We start from the raw sequence: 17,948 nt of genomic DNA on the forward strand, positions 1-17,948 counted from the left end.
GGATAGCAAATGTTTCAGATAAAAATGGAAACTATACTTTGCTTTGTATCTGAACTTGTACAAAGCTTCCCCATTTTATAAAACAACTACATTTGGTTACATTTGTATCTGTAACCTTTGAAAAAAAGAAAGAGGCAGTAGTTTCCTAAGAACTGGTAATCTATTCACGTCTGCCTACTGAAATGTTGGAAGCCATGTAGAATATTTTTTCAATGGTACAGTGGCTTGTCTTCCTGCAGAAGGTTTTTAGAAATAACTTTTTGGAAGTAATTAAGGTACCTGGCAACACTGGTTAAAGCTACAGCTTGCAGGAGTACTGTTGAGTATTTGCAAAGCATAAATTAAGCTTCTTCACAGCACATTTGTGAAGTTGTACGTAGTTTCATCTATTTTACATGTAAGGAAGTAGAGGTTTATACACTTTTACATTGTTGCACTGAAAGTCTATTGCTGATTCTGAATCACAAGGACATTTTGTGCTGCCCAAATAATTTTCACAAACAGGATGTAAAGAAACCTATGGTATAAGAGATGTAGATTATTGGACTCCTTTACTTGATACAAAGGTACATTAAAATATCAAATGATTAATAAGCAGACTTCCATATTAGTTGGTGTGGGGACCCAGAAAACCCACATTAACAGCGAACACCTGTTTGAGGAAACTGAGAAGGTGAAAGAAAAATAATATATCCTAGATATTATGTTCCCTGTCTTTCCATTTTTCTTAGTAGAGCAGCCTAAGAGTTATTAGTATTTCTGCTTAGATACTGAGACTTCTGCTCAGACTGCAAGAAAAATTACAATTTTGCTGTGATCTTAAAATCAACCTGAAAAATTGTATAGTTTGGGAGTGCACTACTGAAAGTTTAGTTGTCTTTTCTCACTACTTTTAAGCCACCAGGAAATTTACTTATGTACACTTAAGAGTGTAAGCCTTGGGAGTCTGGCTTAAAGCAGGGTCACAGTGCCTAAAAAATGCCTATTCAAGGGACAGGTTAACATTCCTTCAAAGTGAAGCTCCTAAAGCCCACGAACCGAGAAGGGAGTCACCTATAACCAGCCAAAATATACAGATTTCTGCCAGTTTTCAAGAACAGTGGAGCATCAGCATTTAATTTAAGATTGCATAGTAAGCACCCTGGTGCATTTGGGCTTCAGCTTGCATAGGCCTTTCCTGAGGACAGCTTTGTCACAGAGCAGGAATTACTCTCTAAGAAGAAGAGATTTTTGCATGTTTTGCAAATACTCACATTTTGCATAATAGTCTCCTGATTAGAGCAGTCATCCAGGAAGTGAGAGACCTGATTGCAAGCTCCCTCCTCAAGTGGTTCAAACCAACATCTCCAGCTTCCCAACCGTGTGTGACAACTGCAAGGCTACATAATGTTCCAACTGGGGCACCACTCAGTCTTCCTGATGAAGCTGAATGGTTGTGCAGCCAGCTGTGCCCGAAACACGTGGCCAGAAAGAAAGCAAGCAGGAGATTGACTATAGATTCATTGTGAAGACACCGAGTGTGGAAGTAGGAGGTTGGGTTCCAGTTCCTGCTCACTAATTTGATTCTCTTTAATCTGTAATTATGTATAAAATGCAGAAACGTTCCCTGACTGCTCTCTGGATTGTCTTTTATACATTTGGTGTCTCAGGTTAGGTATCTGAAGAACTTTTAGTTTAAATTGAGAGATTGCTAGTGTATGTAGACTTACTGTATTGTAGTTTATCTCAATTGTTTTCTTACAGTTGGACTCCCTAAACTATGCAAAACTTAAAAGCACAAATTAAGTTCTAAGTATTTCTGTGAAGATTCCTCTTATGCTGCTTTCTGAGACTGCCTTGTATGTTAAGGAAGCTTGAGTGATACCAATGTGACACTTGAGTGAAGATTGTGACTTGTGGGCTGATTTCAAATAAAATTTCCAATTAAGCACTGATACCTAAAGCTCTAAAGTGTAAACAAGTATTGCTCCAATAACATGAGTACCTTGACAATTTTTTTAGAGGATCAGGTTAATTTTTTTGTATCTCTCATCTCTGCCCCTCAGTGGGAAAAATGCTTTCAAGAAACAAATGCTGAGAGAATATTGAATTACACATATTTGAATCAGGGACTGTTTGTACAATTTCCCAAGTGAATGGGGTCTCAGCCTTCATTTGGGCCTTTGGATACTATAATATAAATGTCCTGATCATTGTGTGTTGTACTGGGAGATTTTTTTTTTTCTCTAAAAATGCATTTTCCAAGGTCAACCCATGTAACCGTATCAACAAGCAAAGATAAATGATTTTTTGTAGCTGCCATGTGATGCAGAAAGACTCTAATGAATACAGAATTGATTACGGGCACTGCTCGATAAACATCTACTCTATTATACTTGTAGAACTGCAATTAAATACAGCCGGTTTACAGTGTAATTTTTAAATGTAGTTATAAATTATTCAAATTTATATTAAAAGTTTATTCACTAGTTTATACACTACTTAACATGAAGCTTCAAATTTCGTCTTTGTACATGCAAACGATTTGATTGCATTTTGATGGGGATTCTTCTCAGTTGTACATGCTTAAAAAGAAATGAGAAAGAGGAGAAGCACTAGGTATATATTGGACATGCATTGATTTTTTACTTTAGAAGAAAACTGGACTGAAATGGTAGCATTATGCAAACTTTAATATTCTTATCAAGTATTATAAATACGTTGTTTGAAATGACAAGTAACTTCTTTTCTCTCTGAGACATTTATTTATTTGTTTATTTTCCTCTAGGAATTTCTACGGAAAGAATTTAGTGAAGAAAATATTTTATTTTGGCAGGCCTGTGAATATTTTAATCATGTACCTGCACATGATAAAAAAGAGGTAAGTCAATGTTGTATTTCAATATATGGTATTGCTTACTAAAAATTGTTCCTTCTTCAGGATTATTGAGGTTGTTGGAGCTGTGCTTGGTCTTTGTATTGTGACTTTGCTAAAATAGGGTTGGAGCTTCAATCTAATTTTCTTGATCCCCTGAGAGTACTGTCCCAGGTTTAAGGTATTGGATATATTTAGACTACAGTGAAATGCAGAGGTAGCTCTGTAAAAATGAGTTAAGGTATATTGGATGTTGAAAAACAGCTAGCTGCAGTAGCCCAGTGCAAGGGAGTGCAGAGCAAGTTAACTTGTCAAGGAGAGGCAAAAATTAGCCTCTCTTGTGGTCTTTAAGCTAGGCGGCCTCCACTAGCCAAGATAATGTGTTTATAACTAACTTAGATATATCTGCTGCTGTAAGTGTAGTCATGTTTATTCACAATTACGAGAATCTGCATCTCATCCTTTTAACAGTCCTATGTTGGTCAGGCAGCTTTGGTGAATTTTGAATTTTGTGCAGGTTGTTGGCAGCACTTCTCTCAACACCACAGCCAAATCTAGTCAGGTTTACGCTGCGGAGACGGTTTCATTTTGCAAGTCCCTTTTCGCACTTTTGTGGACCATTGAGGCTTTTCCCCCACATTCTGTCTTTGAAAAATGCATTTTCTGAATACCGCCGTTGAGAGCTCTGAGCTCAGTTTGGTGTTTTTTTTCATTATTTCCAGAATGTGGGTGTTTCAAAGTAAACAAGTTAAAAATAGAGCATGAATGCTTTTGGCCATAAATATTCATACATATACTTACCTTTTTCTAACTTCTAGAAATTGAAGCTTAGAGGATTTATTTAAATAGTAACTGTTATGTAAAAGGTCTAAAATCTAAAAAATCTATTTTCCTTTGTAAGACAGTATTTTATATGCTTCACTTTTATTTTCATAGTTTGTTTATTTTAATTTTTATTTTTGATGGCAATTTCTACTGCTTAAGAAATACTTGATGAATATTTGTAGTTCTAAAGGAAAAACCCTATTTATATGCCTAAAAGTAACAAGAGCTGTTAAATGAAAAATGCTTATATATTAAGGAAACTGGAATTGCTGTATATTATTGGGTGGAATACATCAGTCTAAGAAATGCCCGTCCAAAAATTATGGTTTTAAAGCAAACATATATTTAACATTTCTCTTCTGTAGCTTTCTTTCAGAGCTCGGGAGATCTTCAGTAAGTTCTTGTGTAGCAAAGCTACAACCCCAGTTAATATTGATAGCCAGGCACAGCTGGCAGATGATATCCTCAATTCTCCGCATCCAGATATGTTCAAGGAACAGCAACTTCAGGTAACCACAGAAAACACGACTGATGTACATCTGTGTCTATTAACTTTTCCTTTGAAGGAAAAATCTATAAAAGTAGTTTCACATGCTTTGTATTTTATTATGTACAAAAAGACACTGATGTGAAGATCATATAGATTATGTTAGCAGAATAGAAAAAGGCTGGGTAATGGGAGGCTACTTGACTGTTTTTCTGGACGTTTGCGTATGCGTAAAAAATTGCCATTAACTACAAAATAATCTGAAAAATACTATTATTGAAATGAAGGTTTGCAAGTAAATAGTTCCATGTGCTGCAATCCCTTCGCATATGGTGTTTGCATATGGTTGCTTTTTCTTTTCTTTAGTGGACAATTGTGTACACAAATAGTGTCAAATTTTGGTTAAAGTAGTTTGTTAAATATGTCTGTTGTATGAAAGGAGTCCTCCCCTTATGCTTTAATAGAACTGTCAGACAAAAAGCTCGTTAAAACTGTTGGTGTTTGAAGACCTCTGAAGTGGTTGTATTTTAAATAATCATTGATGTTCGGAACAGAACAGTTTTGTAACAACAGGATACACTTTACACTTTTGGTAGAACTTAAGATTCTTTTTTTCTCCTAAGTAATCTCTTTTGTAACTCTCCCACCCTAACAGTTTATTAGTATAAATAATTTTGAGATCGTGTTATTTAGAAATCAAGGATATAGTTTCAACTGCATAAATGAAGCAGGTCACAATCGTTGTCTTTGTGTAACCTCAGATCACATGGTTTTGGGGCAATCTGAGCAGGTGGGTATAGTATCTTCTTTCATCTGAGAAGTGGAGATGGAAAGGTGGGTCTAACTGCCAGTCTGGTAGGTTCCATCATTACAGCTACCCACCATGCACCTACCAAGGCCTGCGGCTTCTGTGGGAATTACCAGCCACGATCTTCCCAGACATTTTTTCATGCATTCCTCATCTTAGCTTTGTGGAGCCTGAATTCCTCTTCATCCTCTCCCGGTTTGGTGGAGCAGATAGTGTTCTTATAAGTCCAGTGGCTGGGCTGATGCAGGTTCTCTTCCTTCTTTGAAAATGCTGTGTCCTTAGGTTGGAGGACTCATAAGGTGTGTGAAAATGTCGATGTGACATGCTGCTGTGGGTCTAATCCCAGCCATGTGGCCTGTCTGGACCTGACCTGCTTATCTCCAATTGTCAATGCCTCTGTAGTTCTCCCATTAGATCCCTCAGTGAGGCCCCAGGTGAAGCATAATGAGAGTTAGTTCTGCCACTGTAAGCAGCCTTGGAGCTAGGTGTGCCGGTTGACGTACTAATGGTGTGTTGCCTGGCTGAGGTCGGTGCTGGGTAATTGACTGCCTTGATGGCCTTTACTATCTTCGTTTCACTACCTGGTGGTTCTGCAGTGTATCTCTTCTGTGATCTTGGTGCATGGTATGACCTTGGGAACATGGAACTGTAGGTGTGTGTAGTTAGCACAACACACCTGCAGACTTTCAAAGCCTAGCTCATGCTGGTGACACCATATTAATAGTATGAAGGCTTTGCATTTGTGGTCTTTCACAAGATCTTTTAGATTTCAGCCCTGAGCATAGAGTGCAAGGGTGCTGATCTGTCGTGGTCATCAGATAGGTATTATATGATGCTGGGGAATAGGGAGTGTTACTGTAAGGCTGCAGTGGAGTTGCAGAAGCATGTGTGGGAAAGTGCCTTGGAAAGCACTGCTCTCAAGGACTGCCTCTTGGGAGTGCTGCTGGAAGATGCTTTCTGTCCGTGGCCTGACAAATTTGCCCTCGAGCCTGTTGTTAGAGGTGTTGTAATATGACAGTGTAGCCAAAATGTCTAGTTAGGATTTAACTCTTTCTTATAATAGAATAAGACCAGGTACTTTGAGTGTTCCTCGATGCAAGACAGTGTAGGTCATTTGAAGATACTAAAATAAGAATAAAATATAATTTACTTCATGTAGAGTTGCATAAATGGATGTGTTTTTCTACCCTTGTTTACGTGTGAAGTTCACATTATGCTTTTATAAGCTGTATTTATTTTTTTCATTTGTAAGAACAAGAAATAGCATCTGCTAGATTTTTTCTGATGAGCAGAAGTCATTAATGTGTAAATTAATAGATGATAATGCTAAATGTAGGAAATTGGGGATGTAGTGTGGGCTAGCAGCGTAGTAGGGCACATGATGATCAGCTCAAGATAAAGTAGTTAAGCTGTCATCACTCTGTCCAGCAAAGTTAAAAGGTTAGAATGTTTTTGCTGTATTAAGTATGTTTAATCTGCAGACTTAATCTCTGCAGTAACTCTCTTCGTGTCTCTCAGGAAGAATATATGAAAATATTATGGAGAACTACCTAGCATGGAATAACAATTTTATCTTCTTTTGGTGCTAGATTCTGTGACAGGAGACAACTCTGAAAAGCTTTGTTTTTTATCCTCAAACTGTATTAAATTTAAGGTATTTAAGGTTAGCTGCTTTGTAAAATAGTGTCTTATATTTTGGGGGCACAAATTGCATTTAGCTTAAAATATTGTGATTTGTTGAGTGTAACCTCTATACATTTAATTTCATTGCAAACTTCAAGGGCAGGTGGAGTATTTTGTGTTTTTCAGTTAGCTTGGTTTAGGTATCTGTGTTGGCGTGTGCGGACTGCACTTCACATTTTTCCCCAATAACTAACCTTGTATCACCGGTTCATCTATGAGCCTGTGTGACTGAGGCATTTTGATACCTTGTAATCGCTCCCCTGTATTTTACACTATTTTGGCAATATACCACAGTGTTATTCTTTGAGTTCAACAGAACTCAAGAAACATTTCCAAGCTGTGTGTATTTGTGTACACTGAATAACCTGAAGAATATGTGTGTTCTGAAACTAGTTGAATTTTTGACTTTTGCCAGTGTACCTGTGGTCAGAGGATTGTATCTTTCATAGCATGTGAGACAGATTCCCTTCTGCGAGCAGTTTTTCAAGTGGGAAGAGTCATTGATATGGGGTTGTCTCTGACACTGCATTGAGGGCACATAAGTCTTTGCACTGAGCTGTTTCAACACATTAAGCTGGCAAAACTAACCTTACCAAAGTAGTTTTTCCATAGCTTGCCATGTGGGAAACAGTTTGTTAGAGGGCCCCACAAACACGACAGGTAGCCCCTTAGAGGGTGTGGGAATGTATGGGGGGAAGGCAAAAATATGGTTGTCAATGTTCAGTTTGAATTAGGTTTTACATGACACTGCAGCATCTTGCTGTTTGCCAGTAAAGCTTTGGGCTAGTGCTTGTTGAGAAGGGTGTCTCTGCACAATCTGAAGAATGATTTCCATTTGCAACTGGGCCACTGTGGCTTAGTGATGGACTTCCCTGTAGACTCTTGGGAATGCCGTAACCAGTTGGGTGGCGCATACTGTTGTTCACTTGTAGCGAATTTGTTATGTCCAAAGAAGGTGGCATTCATACTGTTTTTTCAGATCAACTGAAACACTGCAGAAGATACAAAGGTAGAAGTATGAATTCACTTAAAACTATAGATTTGCAAAAATGGAACAAGACGTTCAAATGTTGTTTAGCATTTAACAAAAAACTTTTCTTTCTTTACTTTCATATATATAGCTTTGGCTAAATTAGCCTCAGACATTTGCTCCAGGTTTAGTAAAGTGCTGCTGCCTTCCTATGTAGTTAAAGGCAAATGTTGATATTGCCCAGAGCAGCCATTTTATCACACTGTTCTTTTTCAAGGTCTTGATTTCATAGCACCTTGATTACTGAATCTTCCAAGTATATTGATTTCCCCCCCCATGTGATTGGGCACATGAACATTACATAGTACTGCAAAGGAGTCTTTGTTCCTCCTCACATCGGTTATTAACCTTGTATATCTTGTATCATTGCGTACTATTGCATATTGCAGTTATATCATATTCCTGAGTTTTAGAGCATAAACTTTTTTCTTGTTCACAGCTACCTTAAAGCACACTTGTATAATTTAATCTTGTCGCATGTAGTACTGATGTAAAAATTGTTAAAAAATATTTAAAATGGCTAGCTTGCTACGTGCTTCACATGGAATGTACAAAGGCATAAATGTAGTAAAAGATGGCTGTGAGGATGGTATGGTCAGGACTACAGCATCTCAGCTTTTCATGCATTTTGCACAAATCGTAGCATTTTTCTGAACCTGTGCTAAGGGAATAGGTCAAATTATGTTTCATTTTAAATTGATGTAGTATATTTAACCAGGTCTAAACAAATTCATGCCTACTGCTGTATACAGGTTAATATCATAAATTTTGTGGGAGTTGGCTGTTGTGAAATAGCTTTGTTTGCTTGATGTGTTATTTACGCTTATGTAACCACTATCCATTGCATTTTAATTTCAGATATTTAACTTGATGAAGTTCGATAGCTATACTCGCTTTCTCAAATCCCCCCTTTACCAAGAATGCATCTTAGCTGAAGTAGAAGGTCGTCCTCTTCCTGATCCTCAGCGTGTTCCCAGCAGCCCCACTTCTAAACACAGTATCAGTTCAGAGAAGTCCAATATCTCAACACCAAAAAAGGTTACCTTTGTATTGTTGTTATCTGAAAACTATGTTCTTAAATGATGTTTTTCAGGTTCTTTAGAAGATCACATATAATATATAAAAACCAATTAGAATGTTTCTTTAGTGGTGCTGGCAAATATAATTACAAACTCTTTATGTACTCAGGAAAATAATTATTTTTTTTAATCCTTACCTTTGAATCAGATTTCTAGCTATTTACTTCCTGAATATAATTTTAAATCTTTGTTATTATTTAAATATACGTGTACAAATAAAAAATGAGGATTATTTTAATGCATCAGTTCAGAAGCTTATTTTGATTGAATATTGGAATTAAGATGTGATATTTTAACCTTTGCTAAGAGCAGACATTTTAGCAGAAGTTATTGGAGAAGGCTTAACCTAGTCTTACCTCAACTTTGCAGAGGACAGTTTTTTAATTTCTTAGCCTCTATTGAACTAAGATAATTTTGTGTAAAACAGATATATTTGCTTAAAAATCAGACCTGTAGTCTTACTGATCTCCTAACATTATTTAGAGTTTATTTTTTCTTCATGTAGATAATACCACGATAGTATTACATAACTGTATGGGTAAATGATAACTTTGCATTTTTCATGTCAATCACTACTCATTAGCCCATCTGCTATTATGTATTTTTATGACTAGGAACCTTTTCAAAAGTAACATTTTAAGGAATAATCTAATAATCTAGCGAGAATAGTAATTTATTAAAAGAAAGTTTAGTTTGGTATCAAACATTCCTGATGTTTGTATTCTTCAGCCCTAATAAATACTTTGATTATACATGTAAATGTTAAACAATACTTTGTAATTTTCTTTAAATGCAGTTCATGTTCAATCCTAGACTAGGAAAAATACTTGAAATACCGAAATGAAATTCTGTGTTTTAAAAGCAAGGCAAATGGCCGTTCCACATTAACTTAACCACATAGAGACTTCTGTGGAGACTTCTTTCATGGTTGCAGGAGCTCTCTGTGGCTTGTTCCGAGCTACCCTTTTGTACTCCCTACCAAGTAGCATATTTTCATTTCTGTGGTGTGTTTTTTTGTGTGTGGGTTTTTTTTGTTGTTTTTTGTTTGTTTGGTTGGTTGGTTTTTTTTTTTGGGTGGTGGGTTTTTTTTTTTTTTTGATTGCTACTGAGAGGCATGCTGGCATATACACTCGTGAGTGGGATAAAGACAGCTAACCTGACTGTCACACGCTTGTTTTGGGAAGAAGCATGGGAGGGTTTATTTTAGATAATATAGTTACAACTGTGATCCAACCAAGGTTTTAATTGTGTTTTGGTGATAGTTAAGTGGCAAATCAAAGTCAGGAAGGTCTTTAAATGAAGAGTCAGGAGAGGAGGACACTGAGAAGAAAAAAAGGGGAACTTTTTTCTCATGGTCAAGAAGTAAGAGTTTGGGAAAATCACAGAAGAGAAAAGAAAATGGTGATTATCCAAATGGTGAGTATTCACATTCCACTTTGTTGCAAAGTTGTTTCAGCAATCGATGTGACTAATCTCGTTGTGTTTAGTTTGCATCTAAGTGCGTCCTTGGGTGTGACAGAGAGAGAAGAAGCTGTTAAGTCAGAATGCATAGTGGGGCTAGTATCACTGGGAGTTTTGTGCAAGCAGATGTACAAGTGAATAGATAATAATATGAAAATATTTAAATATTTTTTATTGACTTCCAGGAGACTTTGTTCCTGCTTTCCAGCAGACTCTGCATCTCTGTGTGCTGGCAATTGCTTTTTCAAGTAGAGAGCTACTATTTCTATAGTAACATAATTTCAACTCTTTACAGAGAAGTTCAGGAGTTGTACATGCAAATAGTGCTATAGTTACAGCTGTTTAAAATTCCTCCAAATGCATTATCCTACCTTTCTTTCTTTTATTAGTACCGCACAGGTAGGTTCAGTTTTGGACCCACTTACCATCTGTTTCCACCTTTCCTGACTAAAATGAAGAAAGAAGAGTCAGAGTTGTGGAACCCCTTGTACTTTACTGTTTTGTTATTTAACTTTTTTTGAGAGTTTAAGGAAGAATTCCCCTATGAAAGCACCTGTATATGTCATCTAGAGGAAGAGATGAAAGTTTTGCATTAGCTCATTCCATTGAGTTAAAAATAATAGAGAAATTCCACTGAAGCACCAGGTTTGGACCATATTGTTACTGTGGTTTCTTCTTCTCTATTTTCTAGTAAAGGCCCAGACCCACAAGATATCTGTGATCATATGGATAGTTTGTGTTCTCATTATAGGCTATGTGAAAAGACACAAGAGACATTTGCTAAGATGATAGACTTAAACTTCTGAAAGTGACTGGTCATTGTCTTAGGTTTTAGTTTTCTAACACCATACTTGCACTTTAAAAATATTTCTCTCTCTTCAAAGTATCTGAAGAGGCAGAATAATTTTTAAATTTTTAGAAACATTTTAAGGTTAAAAAAAAGAGGGATTTAGAGGTTTTTTTAAATTATAAAGGCAAGTGGGGTTATTCAAGGGTTACAACACCAAGAAATACTTGACCAAATATTGTTTCAGTATTGCATGCTTCAGTGCACAGTATGAAGATTTGCTATTTTTCCCTTTAATTAAAAAATTATTTTCTGACCAGAGGAGCTAATATTTGAAATAGCTTTCTGTATTATAATAAATAATAGAAGTAAGCCCTTTTACTGATTGCTGATTCTTTCCACAAACAGATTCTATTCAGTCCAATGGATTATCATACAGACGGGAATCACAAGGCTCCATGTCATCAACTGCTAGCCTTGACCTGGTAATGGCTGGCTCTTTAATAATGAAGTGGGGAAGCAGTGTAAACAGTGAATTACTAATTTTCTAAGTAGTGTGAAGCAATTTGTTTGAAGTAATACTTTGAGAAAGAGTCTTTAAGTGATACAGTTAGAGGGCAAGATGTAATATTGAACAATTTTAGAATACTAGAAAGGTGATAGACCTTGTGTTCATATATTGCTTCTTATTTTGTCCTTGCAACAGAAAGATATCCTTTGCATCTTGTCTGTCTTAACTTCAGGCACCACTAAACTTCCAGAATAAAAGTTTACCTTTAAAGAGAGCTTCTGCAGCTCTTTATAAACAGCTTTTCCCACCTACCAGAGCTTTGCGATTCTGTTCTGAACAACCACATGTTAAAGCTTTCCCTCTGCTTGACCTGTATGCAAGTTGTGTTAGCGTCTGTTGTGCTTCTTTCCTCTTAATTTCTTTTAAAGTTGTGAGTTTTTTATTCTTTTCATTATGACTTAACTCTGCTCCTAAAATCTGAGAAAAGAGAGATAAGAAGTTTCATTGCAAACACTGTACTTTGTCATAGTATGTAGGAACATGATTTGTGAAGATGCTGTGATTTCTAGCCATCAAGTTCTACCTTCGCAGTGTAAAACTAACAAAATGCAAAATTAAAACAGTATTAATAATAAAACATCAATGTAATACTTCAAATTTATTTTAACTATGTTGATATGGAGGAAGAATGTAAAAATAATTACATTTTTAGAAGTTTTTTTGTAGTCTTCATATCCTTCTAGTAGACTAGATTCTAGCAACTATGTAATTTTGACTACGCTACAGATAATGAACAGGAAAGCAAGCATGGCAAATTCATATTTATTTCTATTGCAGAAAAATCTTATCTTAAAAAACAGAAAGTGCAAACCCTCCCTAAAGCAGCAACCTTTCTTTTCTCTCCCACTTCAACTGATTAAGTCAGAAAGTTACTGTGATTTGGTTGAGAAGCAGCAAGTTAAAGGGAGGAGAAAAAGCACGATGAGTACCCTAAGAGACTGACAAAAACAGTATTTTTGTAGTGTTCTTTTAAGTTATAAGTGAGCTTTTTAATGAATTTGATATTTTGTCGTAGTGTTACTATTCTACTGTTACTCTAGAATAAAGGTTAATGCTGTGCCTTCTAGCCTTAACCCATAACATTGTACTTTTTGTTACCTTTAATAACAAAAAAGCATGGTCATTAAGTGAATTATTTTAAAATTTTAATCTCTCTGTGGTGTATTTGTATGTGTAACATTGAGATTATGTTAAAAGAAGAGGAAATCTTGTTTGAAGAACCTGATGTTTAAAGGTGTTCCTCATCACTTAAATGCTGATTCATATTGTGCCAATTATAATTTGTACATTAGCAGGTCATTATTGAGTATAGACACTTAACTATTTGGAAGCTAAATACGATTTTATATGCTACTTACACTTTTTGATTAGGAGTTCTGTTTTATAGTTTTGAGAATCTTGTAACTGGTTTTACACACTCGCTGTCTAAAACCATCTTCAAATGCATTTAGATTTGTACAGTGCTGTTACCTTTAGATAAACTTTTTTTTTCAGAATTTAAATTTATCTGGTATTTGTGATATTTGGAAGGATTTCTAAACTGTAAACAAGGTAGAAAGTAGTTTATTGGCTTGGTTTGATTTGCCCGGACTCTAAAAATTTATGCATATTCCTAATTTTCCCATTGGGCAATGACTTTTCTTTCTTTTTCCTGTCAAGTCTGAAGCATCAAGATTACCTGTATTTGTGCCAGACAAAGAGAAATCCCCCAAATACTGCTCTATAAACCTTCCGGATGGTTCATCTAGCAAAATGGCTGTCAAATCTGGATTCTCTATCAAAGAGGTGCTTTCTGGGCTCTGTGAGAAACATGGCATTAACATAGCTGCAGTGGACCTTTTTTTAGTTGGAGGTGATAAGGTATTGCATATTTCTGTGATATTTTTTTTAGAGCATTTTCATACTCATTTTACTAATAAGGAATTATGTTCTCTCAATAGTAATACGTCTCTCCTTGTTCCACCTATAGCTTTACATTGGCAATGCTAGTTAAATGAAGGACAATTTTAGTGAAACTAGAACTGGTGGAGTACTGTGATTGATTGTGGTATCTACGTTACATAAAGCAGAAGAGAGCTTGTGACAAGGATTTCCTTAGAGTAATAAGTTAATTTAGGTATCTAGTTCATGTAGTTTGTGCAGGGGAATTGTTAGCTTGTACTTAAAGTATCCACAAAGAAAAAACATCTGTTGTAGTAGATGGTACTTCATTAAAGCAAAGAAACATAATGACGTTCAGTTGTTCGAAGGTGAATGAGATGAATTCATGGTAGAATTAAGGTAAGTGTTTTAATATTGAGGAAAATTTCCAAGACAGCAGTCTACGTTGGTGGGGTGTGATGGCTGTTGTTGCAACAGAAGTATCTCCAATTCAAAGAGATGCTGGGATGTGAAACACGTATTGACTTAGATTTGTGCTTATGATCAATCTAGATGATTACAATGACAGTAATCAATGAACGTCCGTAGACACATGCCTGTTCTTTTAAATCTTTTAAAGACTGTTACCTTGGCATATTTTCTAATGCATCATTTTATGTAACAATTTATTTAAGTTGAAGGACCTAGACTTGTGTCAAAATGCTGAGTTCCTGAATACCTGCAGACTCCAGTGGAAGTTGAAGTTTGGTCATTATCTCACAAGTAGCCAAAATAAAATACACTTTAATTATGTTGCTTATTGTAAATGAATATCCACTAGAATGCATATAACCTATATTAATTATTTTCTGAGTTTTCTGAAAATTTTTTCAACCACTCAGCTGTTCTTTTTTACATATTTTTAAATTAATTTGCTCTCTCTTCTTTCGTTCCTGATGTTCTCTCTAGCCACTTGTATTGCACCAAGACAGTAGCATCCTGGAGTCTCGGGACCTACGTTTAGAAAAACGCACTTTATTTCGGTAAGAGTTAAAAATACTACCTTCCTCTGGCATTTTCCACTCCATTTTCCATTTTACTTCTTGTAAGTGTGCTAAAGTATATTGTCAGTTACCTGTGCAGCAAAACAGTAGCTAATGCAAAACAGAATTTGTCTGAATCCAGTAAAAAATCCAGTTAGCCATGCAATGGAACATCTTAGATTGTAATCCAGAATCCAGCATTAGGGGATCCAAGGTTCCCATTCATTGACAGGCACATTAGAAGAAGTTGGCCTTAGTATCAAGCAAAGAGTCTCCTGTGAAGAAGGAAGGTGGCCTAATGTTTGTAACTGAAAATGGTTGATTTCCGTGTCTTGCAGTTAACTAACACTCTGAGTTTCTATTAAAGTAAAAGACAATTTTTACTTCAGATTGCAGTAACACTTACGCAAGAGATATGCATTTAGCATGGGGGTTCTCTGAGTTAGACAAGTGCCTACATCAGATATCCTGCCTATGTTTAGGCACTGATATCCCTTACATTTAAAGCCAGCTGCCAAGTGCTTCCTCTACAGGTAATGGTGAGATTAGGGTACTTCTAACAGGTAATTCAGATGAAGGCAACCAGGGAAAGGATCAGTGAGAGAAATGTGGGCCTACAGGAATGGTTCAAACTGAGTAGGGCTGCATCTGGTGAGTTTTAAATGCTGCAAGAAGCAGCTTTCTGGATTACTGTCTTAGTAGATACAAGTGGGATTTCGATATCAATGTTCTAGTTTAGGGACATTTAAAAATTATGATGCCTGACGGCTCAAACTGAAGCAGTTGTGAACAAGCATATGGGACAGATCTGCAGGCCCAGCGAGACCTTTTGCATCAGGAAGAGACATTTTTTGTAGGTTGAAGGAGCACAAGAATGTGATGGAAATTGAACTGCAAGTCTCCTAGTCTAACCCTAAATGCAACAATCAAAAACACTAGGCCTTTAGGACTAAATGGGTATGTTTATTGATTACCTATTCCCATTCAGTTACATCTGTAATTATGAGCCAACTGGCAGATTACAGCAAGACTAACTGTATAAATATAAATTCATCTGAGTATAGATTTATAACCCTGACTTTTAAGTGAGTCGATGTTATCAATACAATGCAGTACATTATAAATTTAGTATTACATAGTCTTATTTTATAGTATACAGTTTATTCAAAATACTGTTTCTTTTTTTAATTCCAAAACGCCAGAAAATGTTTAATCGTTTCTAAATTCTAAAAATCCAAACCAGTGCTATGAAAATTCCTGAAATAGTTATTTCAGGAAAAAGTTATGAAGCAGAATGTTTGTGTTACATTATTGAGTTGTGCTTTTGAAGTGAGTAGAACTTATTTTGTCAGGCATTCTTCATTTTGGCTTTATATTACTTTTCTTTGGGAAGTAAGGCTAGTTTCAATTTAAGGGTACTTTAGATTAATGATTATGGTATAGCATATTCAATTTCAAAATTGAGATTGAGCAGTCTTATATTAGGTGTGAGTTTGAGTTTCCAAATTAAAAAGGAACTTTAAGTAGGCAGTACCATGTTACCTGTGTGTTAATTAAAATGTAGAAATGTTCTACATTATTTCCTTCTGTGGGTAGACACTGTGTAAGCAAAAATACTCAAATATTTGGAATATTTTCAGGCTTAAGACAAATAATATGTGGATGTACTTGGTTACCTAAATGTCTGCCATTTCTCCACTTCTGTGTCAGTTACCAATTAATTGTTGATCACTTCTATTTAGCTGTTGTATTCAAAGAAAATATGAAAGACAAAGTTTCAGTTATTCAGGTTTCTTGTGGAAGGGAAAAGTCAATAAGACTAAGCATCTTGTATTTAAGTAATTTGTGTGAGTGAAAAGATGGGGTTTACATTTAATTGTGACTGAAAATCACTAAAAATTTTCATTTCTTCTGATGATGTACATTTCTTCTGATAGTTTTGTTAGTAATAAGCCTGCCCTTGTTTTCATACTCTAGTGCCATTATAGTCAAATGTGGCTGTTATGGAGGAATCGGTACAGATGCAGAGCAATTAAAAAAACAAAACAGAACAAAAAACCCCAAACAAAAACAAAACTAGGCACAGTTCTGTGCAGGGAAATAGACATAAATGGAATAGTTGTTTGGGTTTTAAGAATTGTTTCTTATTTCATTATTTTTTTTGCTATTTCAATGAAATGATAAATTTGCGTAATAGACAGTGAAGAGGGCTGTCGTTATCCTTTAAATTCCAACTGAATTGTTTTTACAGCTTTAGCATATAAGTTTCTCTTACAGCAATTTTTCTGTGATACGGTGGCATCTAGCCAGAAATCAGCATCATCTGGAATACCACTGTGTTTGTTCCTCTGCTTAAAAAGAAAAAAAAAATATTCCTGTCCAAGCCCATCTCAAGACACTGTGAGTGTCTCTTGCAGAAGTGGGAAGAAATTATTTTTTTTTCTTGCATCTGAGGCTACAGTAGAGGCATGGACTCAGTTTGGAAGCACTATGGGACCAGAATGGTCAGAGCAATCTAAAGATGAAAGTGCTATGGAATGTATTTAATTGGTCCGAGGATCACCATGCAATTATGTTGGCTAATGCCTTCACTCAGCTCTGGCGAGTGAAACAGTGAAGTTTTATTTGTATTAAAAGTGCTTTATTCCTTCAGGTTAGGATGGATTTGTGCTAGTGAAGTTTCAGGGTCGCTAGCTATAAGCTAGTATAACTTTGCTGTAGATTGGATTTTATATATTTTGTACACTTTGTAACATTAAGTATGAAATATTCCAATAAACAATTGATGTGTTTCAGGCTGGATCTTGTTCCAATCAATCGATCAGTTGGTTTGAAGGCTAAACCCACCAAACCAGTAACAGAGGTCTTAAGGCCTGTGGTTGCAAAATATGGTTTAAATCTTAATGAACTGGTGGCAAGACTAGTAAGTATCCTTTGATGTAATTTAAGCTGCAATAATTTTTGTCTGGAGAAGATCATATTATAGTCCCTGAAATTATTCCTATCCTTATAATTAGGCATTAAAATCTGTATTTATAACTACATGTTGAGATGAAAATGCATAGTAGTCATAACCATTATGGTTAATAGTAACTACCTCAAAGCTTTAGTCTGCATCTGTTTTATATTCTCCTTCAGAATAAATCCAACATCCTAAATAATAGAACCTGAAAGTAGCTTCTTCCAGAGCTCAACTTTTCCCATTATTAGCCAGGGAAAGTTGTTTTTTTTTCTTGTTTCTTTTTTTCACCAAATACCATTCTCCTCCCATAAATGGGTTACGCTCATTGTAATCAAGGTAGTTTTACATAAATGGAATAAACAGTTTTAGAATGGTAGAAGAAAGAGAGATTGAGGCTACACTGAAATGTAAAAATGCTTTGCTCATTTTCTTTCAAAACATGTCAGACTGCGTAAATTTGTTCTGAAAGCAGCTTTTTCTTTATTATATACAAACTGT

General features: G+C 35.7%; 1 protein-coding gene across 6 annotated transcripts in view; it reads left to right on the forward strand.

Annotated features, from left to right (window-relative positions):
• RGS12 (regulator of G protein signaling 12) overlaps positions 1 to 17,948 on the forward strand; it is an 89,921-nt gene that overhangs the window by 54,278 nt on the left and 17,695 nt on the right. For all 6 annotated transcript variants that reach the window (XM_064449038.1, XM_064449039.1, XM_064449041.1 and 3 more), the window contains 8 exons: positions 2,768 to 2,860; positions 4,045 to 4,188; positions 8,546 to 8,725; positions 10,029 to 10,182; positions 11,423 to 11,499; positions 13,245 to 13,445; positions 14,415 to 14,488; positions 17,285 to 17,411. In XM_064449038.1, the coding sequence (XP_064305108.1) occupies positions 2,768 to 2,860; positions 4,045 to 4,188; positions 8,546 to 8,725; positions 10,029 to 10,182; positions 11,423 to 11,499; positions 13,245 to 13,445; positions 14,415 to 14,488; positions 17,285 to 17,411 (1,050 nt within the window). The remainder of the gene's footprint in view (positions 1 to 2,767; positions 2,861 to 4,044; positions 4,189 to 8,545; positions 8,726 to 10,028; positions 10,183 to 11,422; positions 11,500 to 13,244; positions 13,446 to 14,414; positions 14,489 to 17,284; positions 17,412 to 17,948) is intronic.

The sequence above is a fragment of the Phalacrocorax carbo genome, chromosome 4 (assembly GCF_963921805.1).
Source record: "Phalacrocorax carbo chromosome 4, bPhaCar2.1, whole genome shotgun sequence".
Taxonomy (NCBI): Eukaryota; Metazoa; Chordata; class Aves; order Suliformes; family Phalacrocoracidae; genus Phalacrocorax; species Phalacrocorax carbo.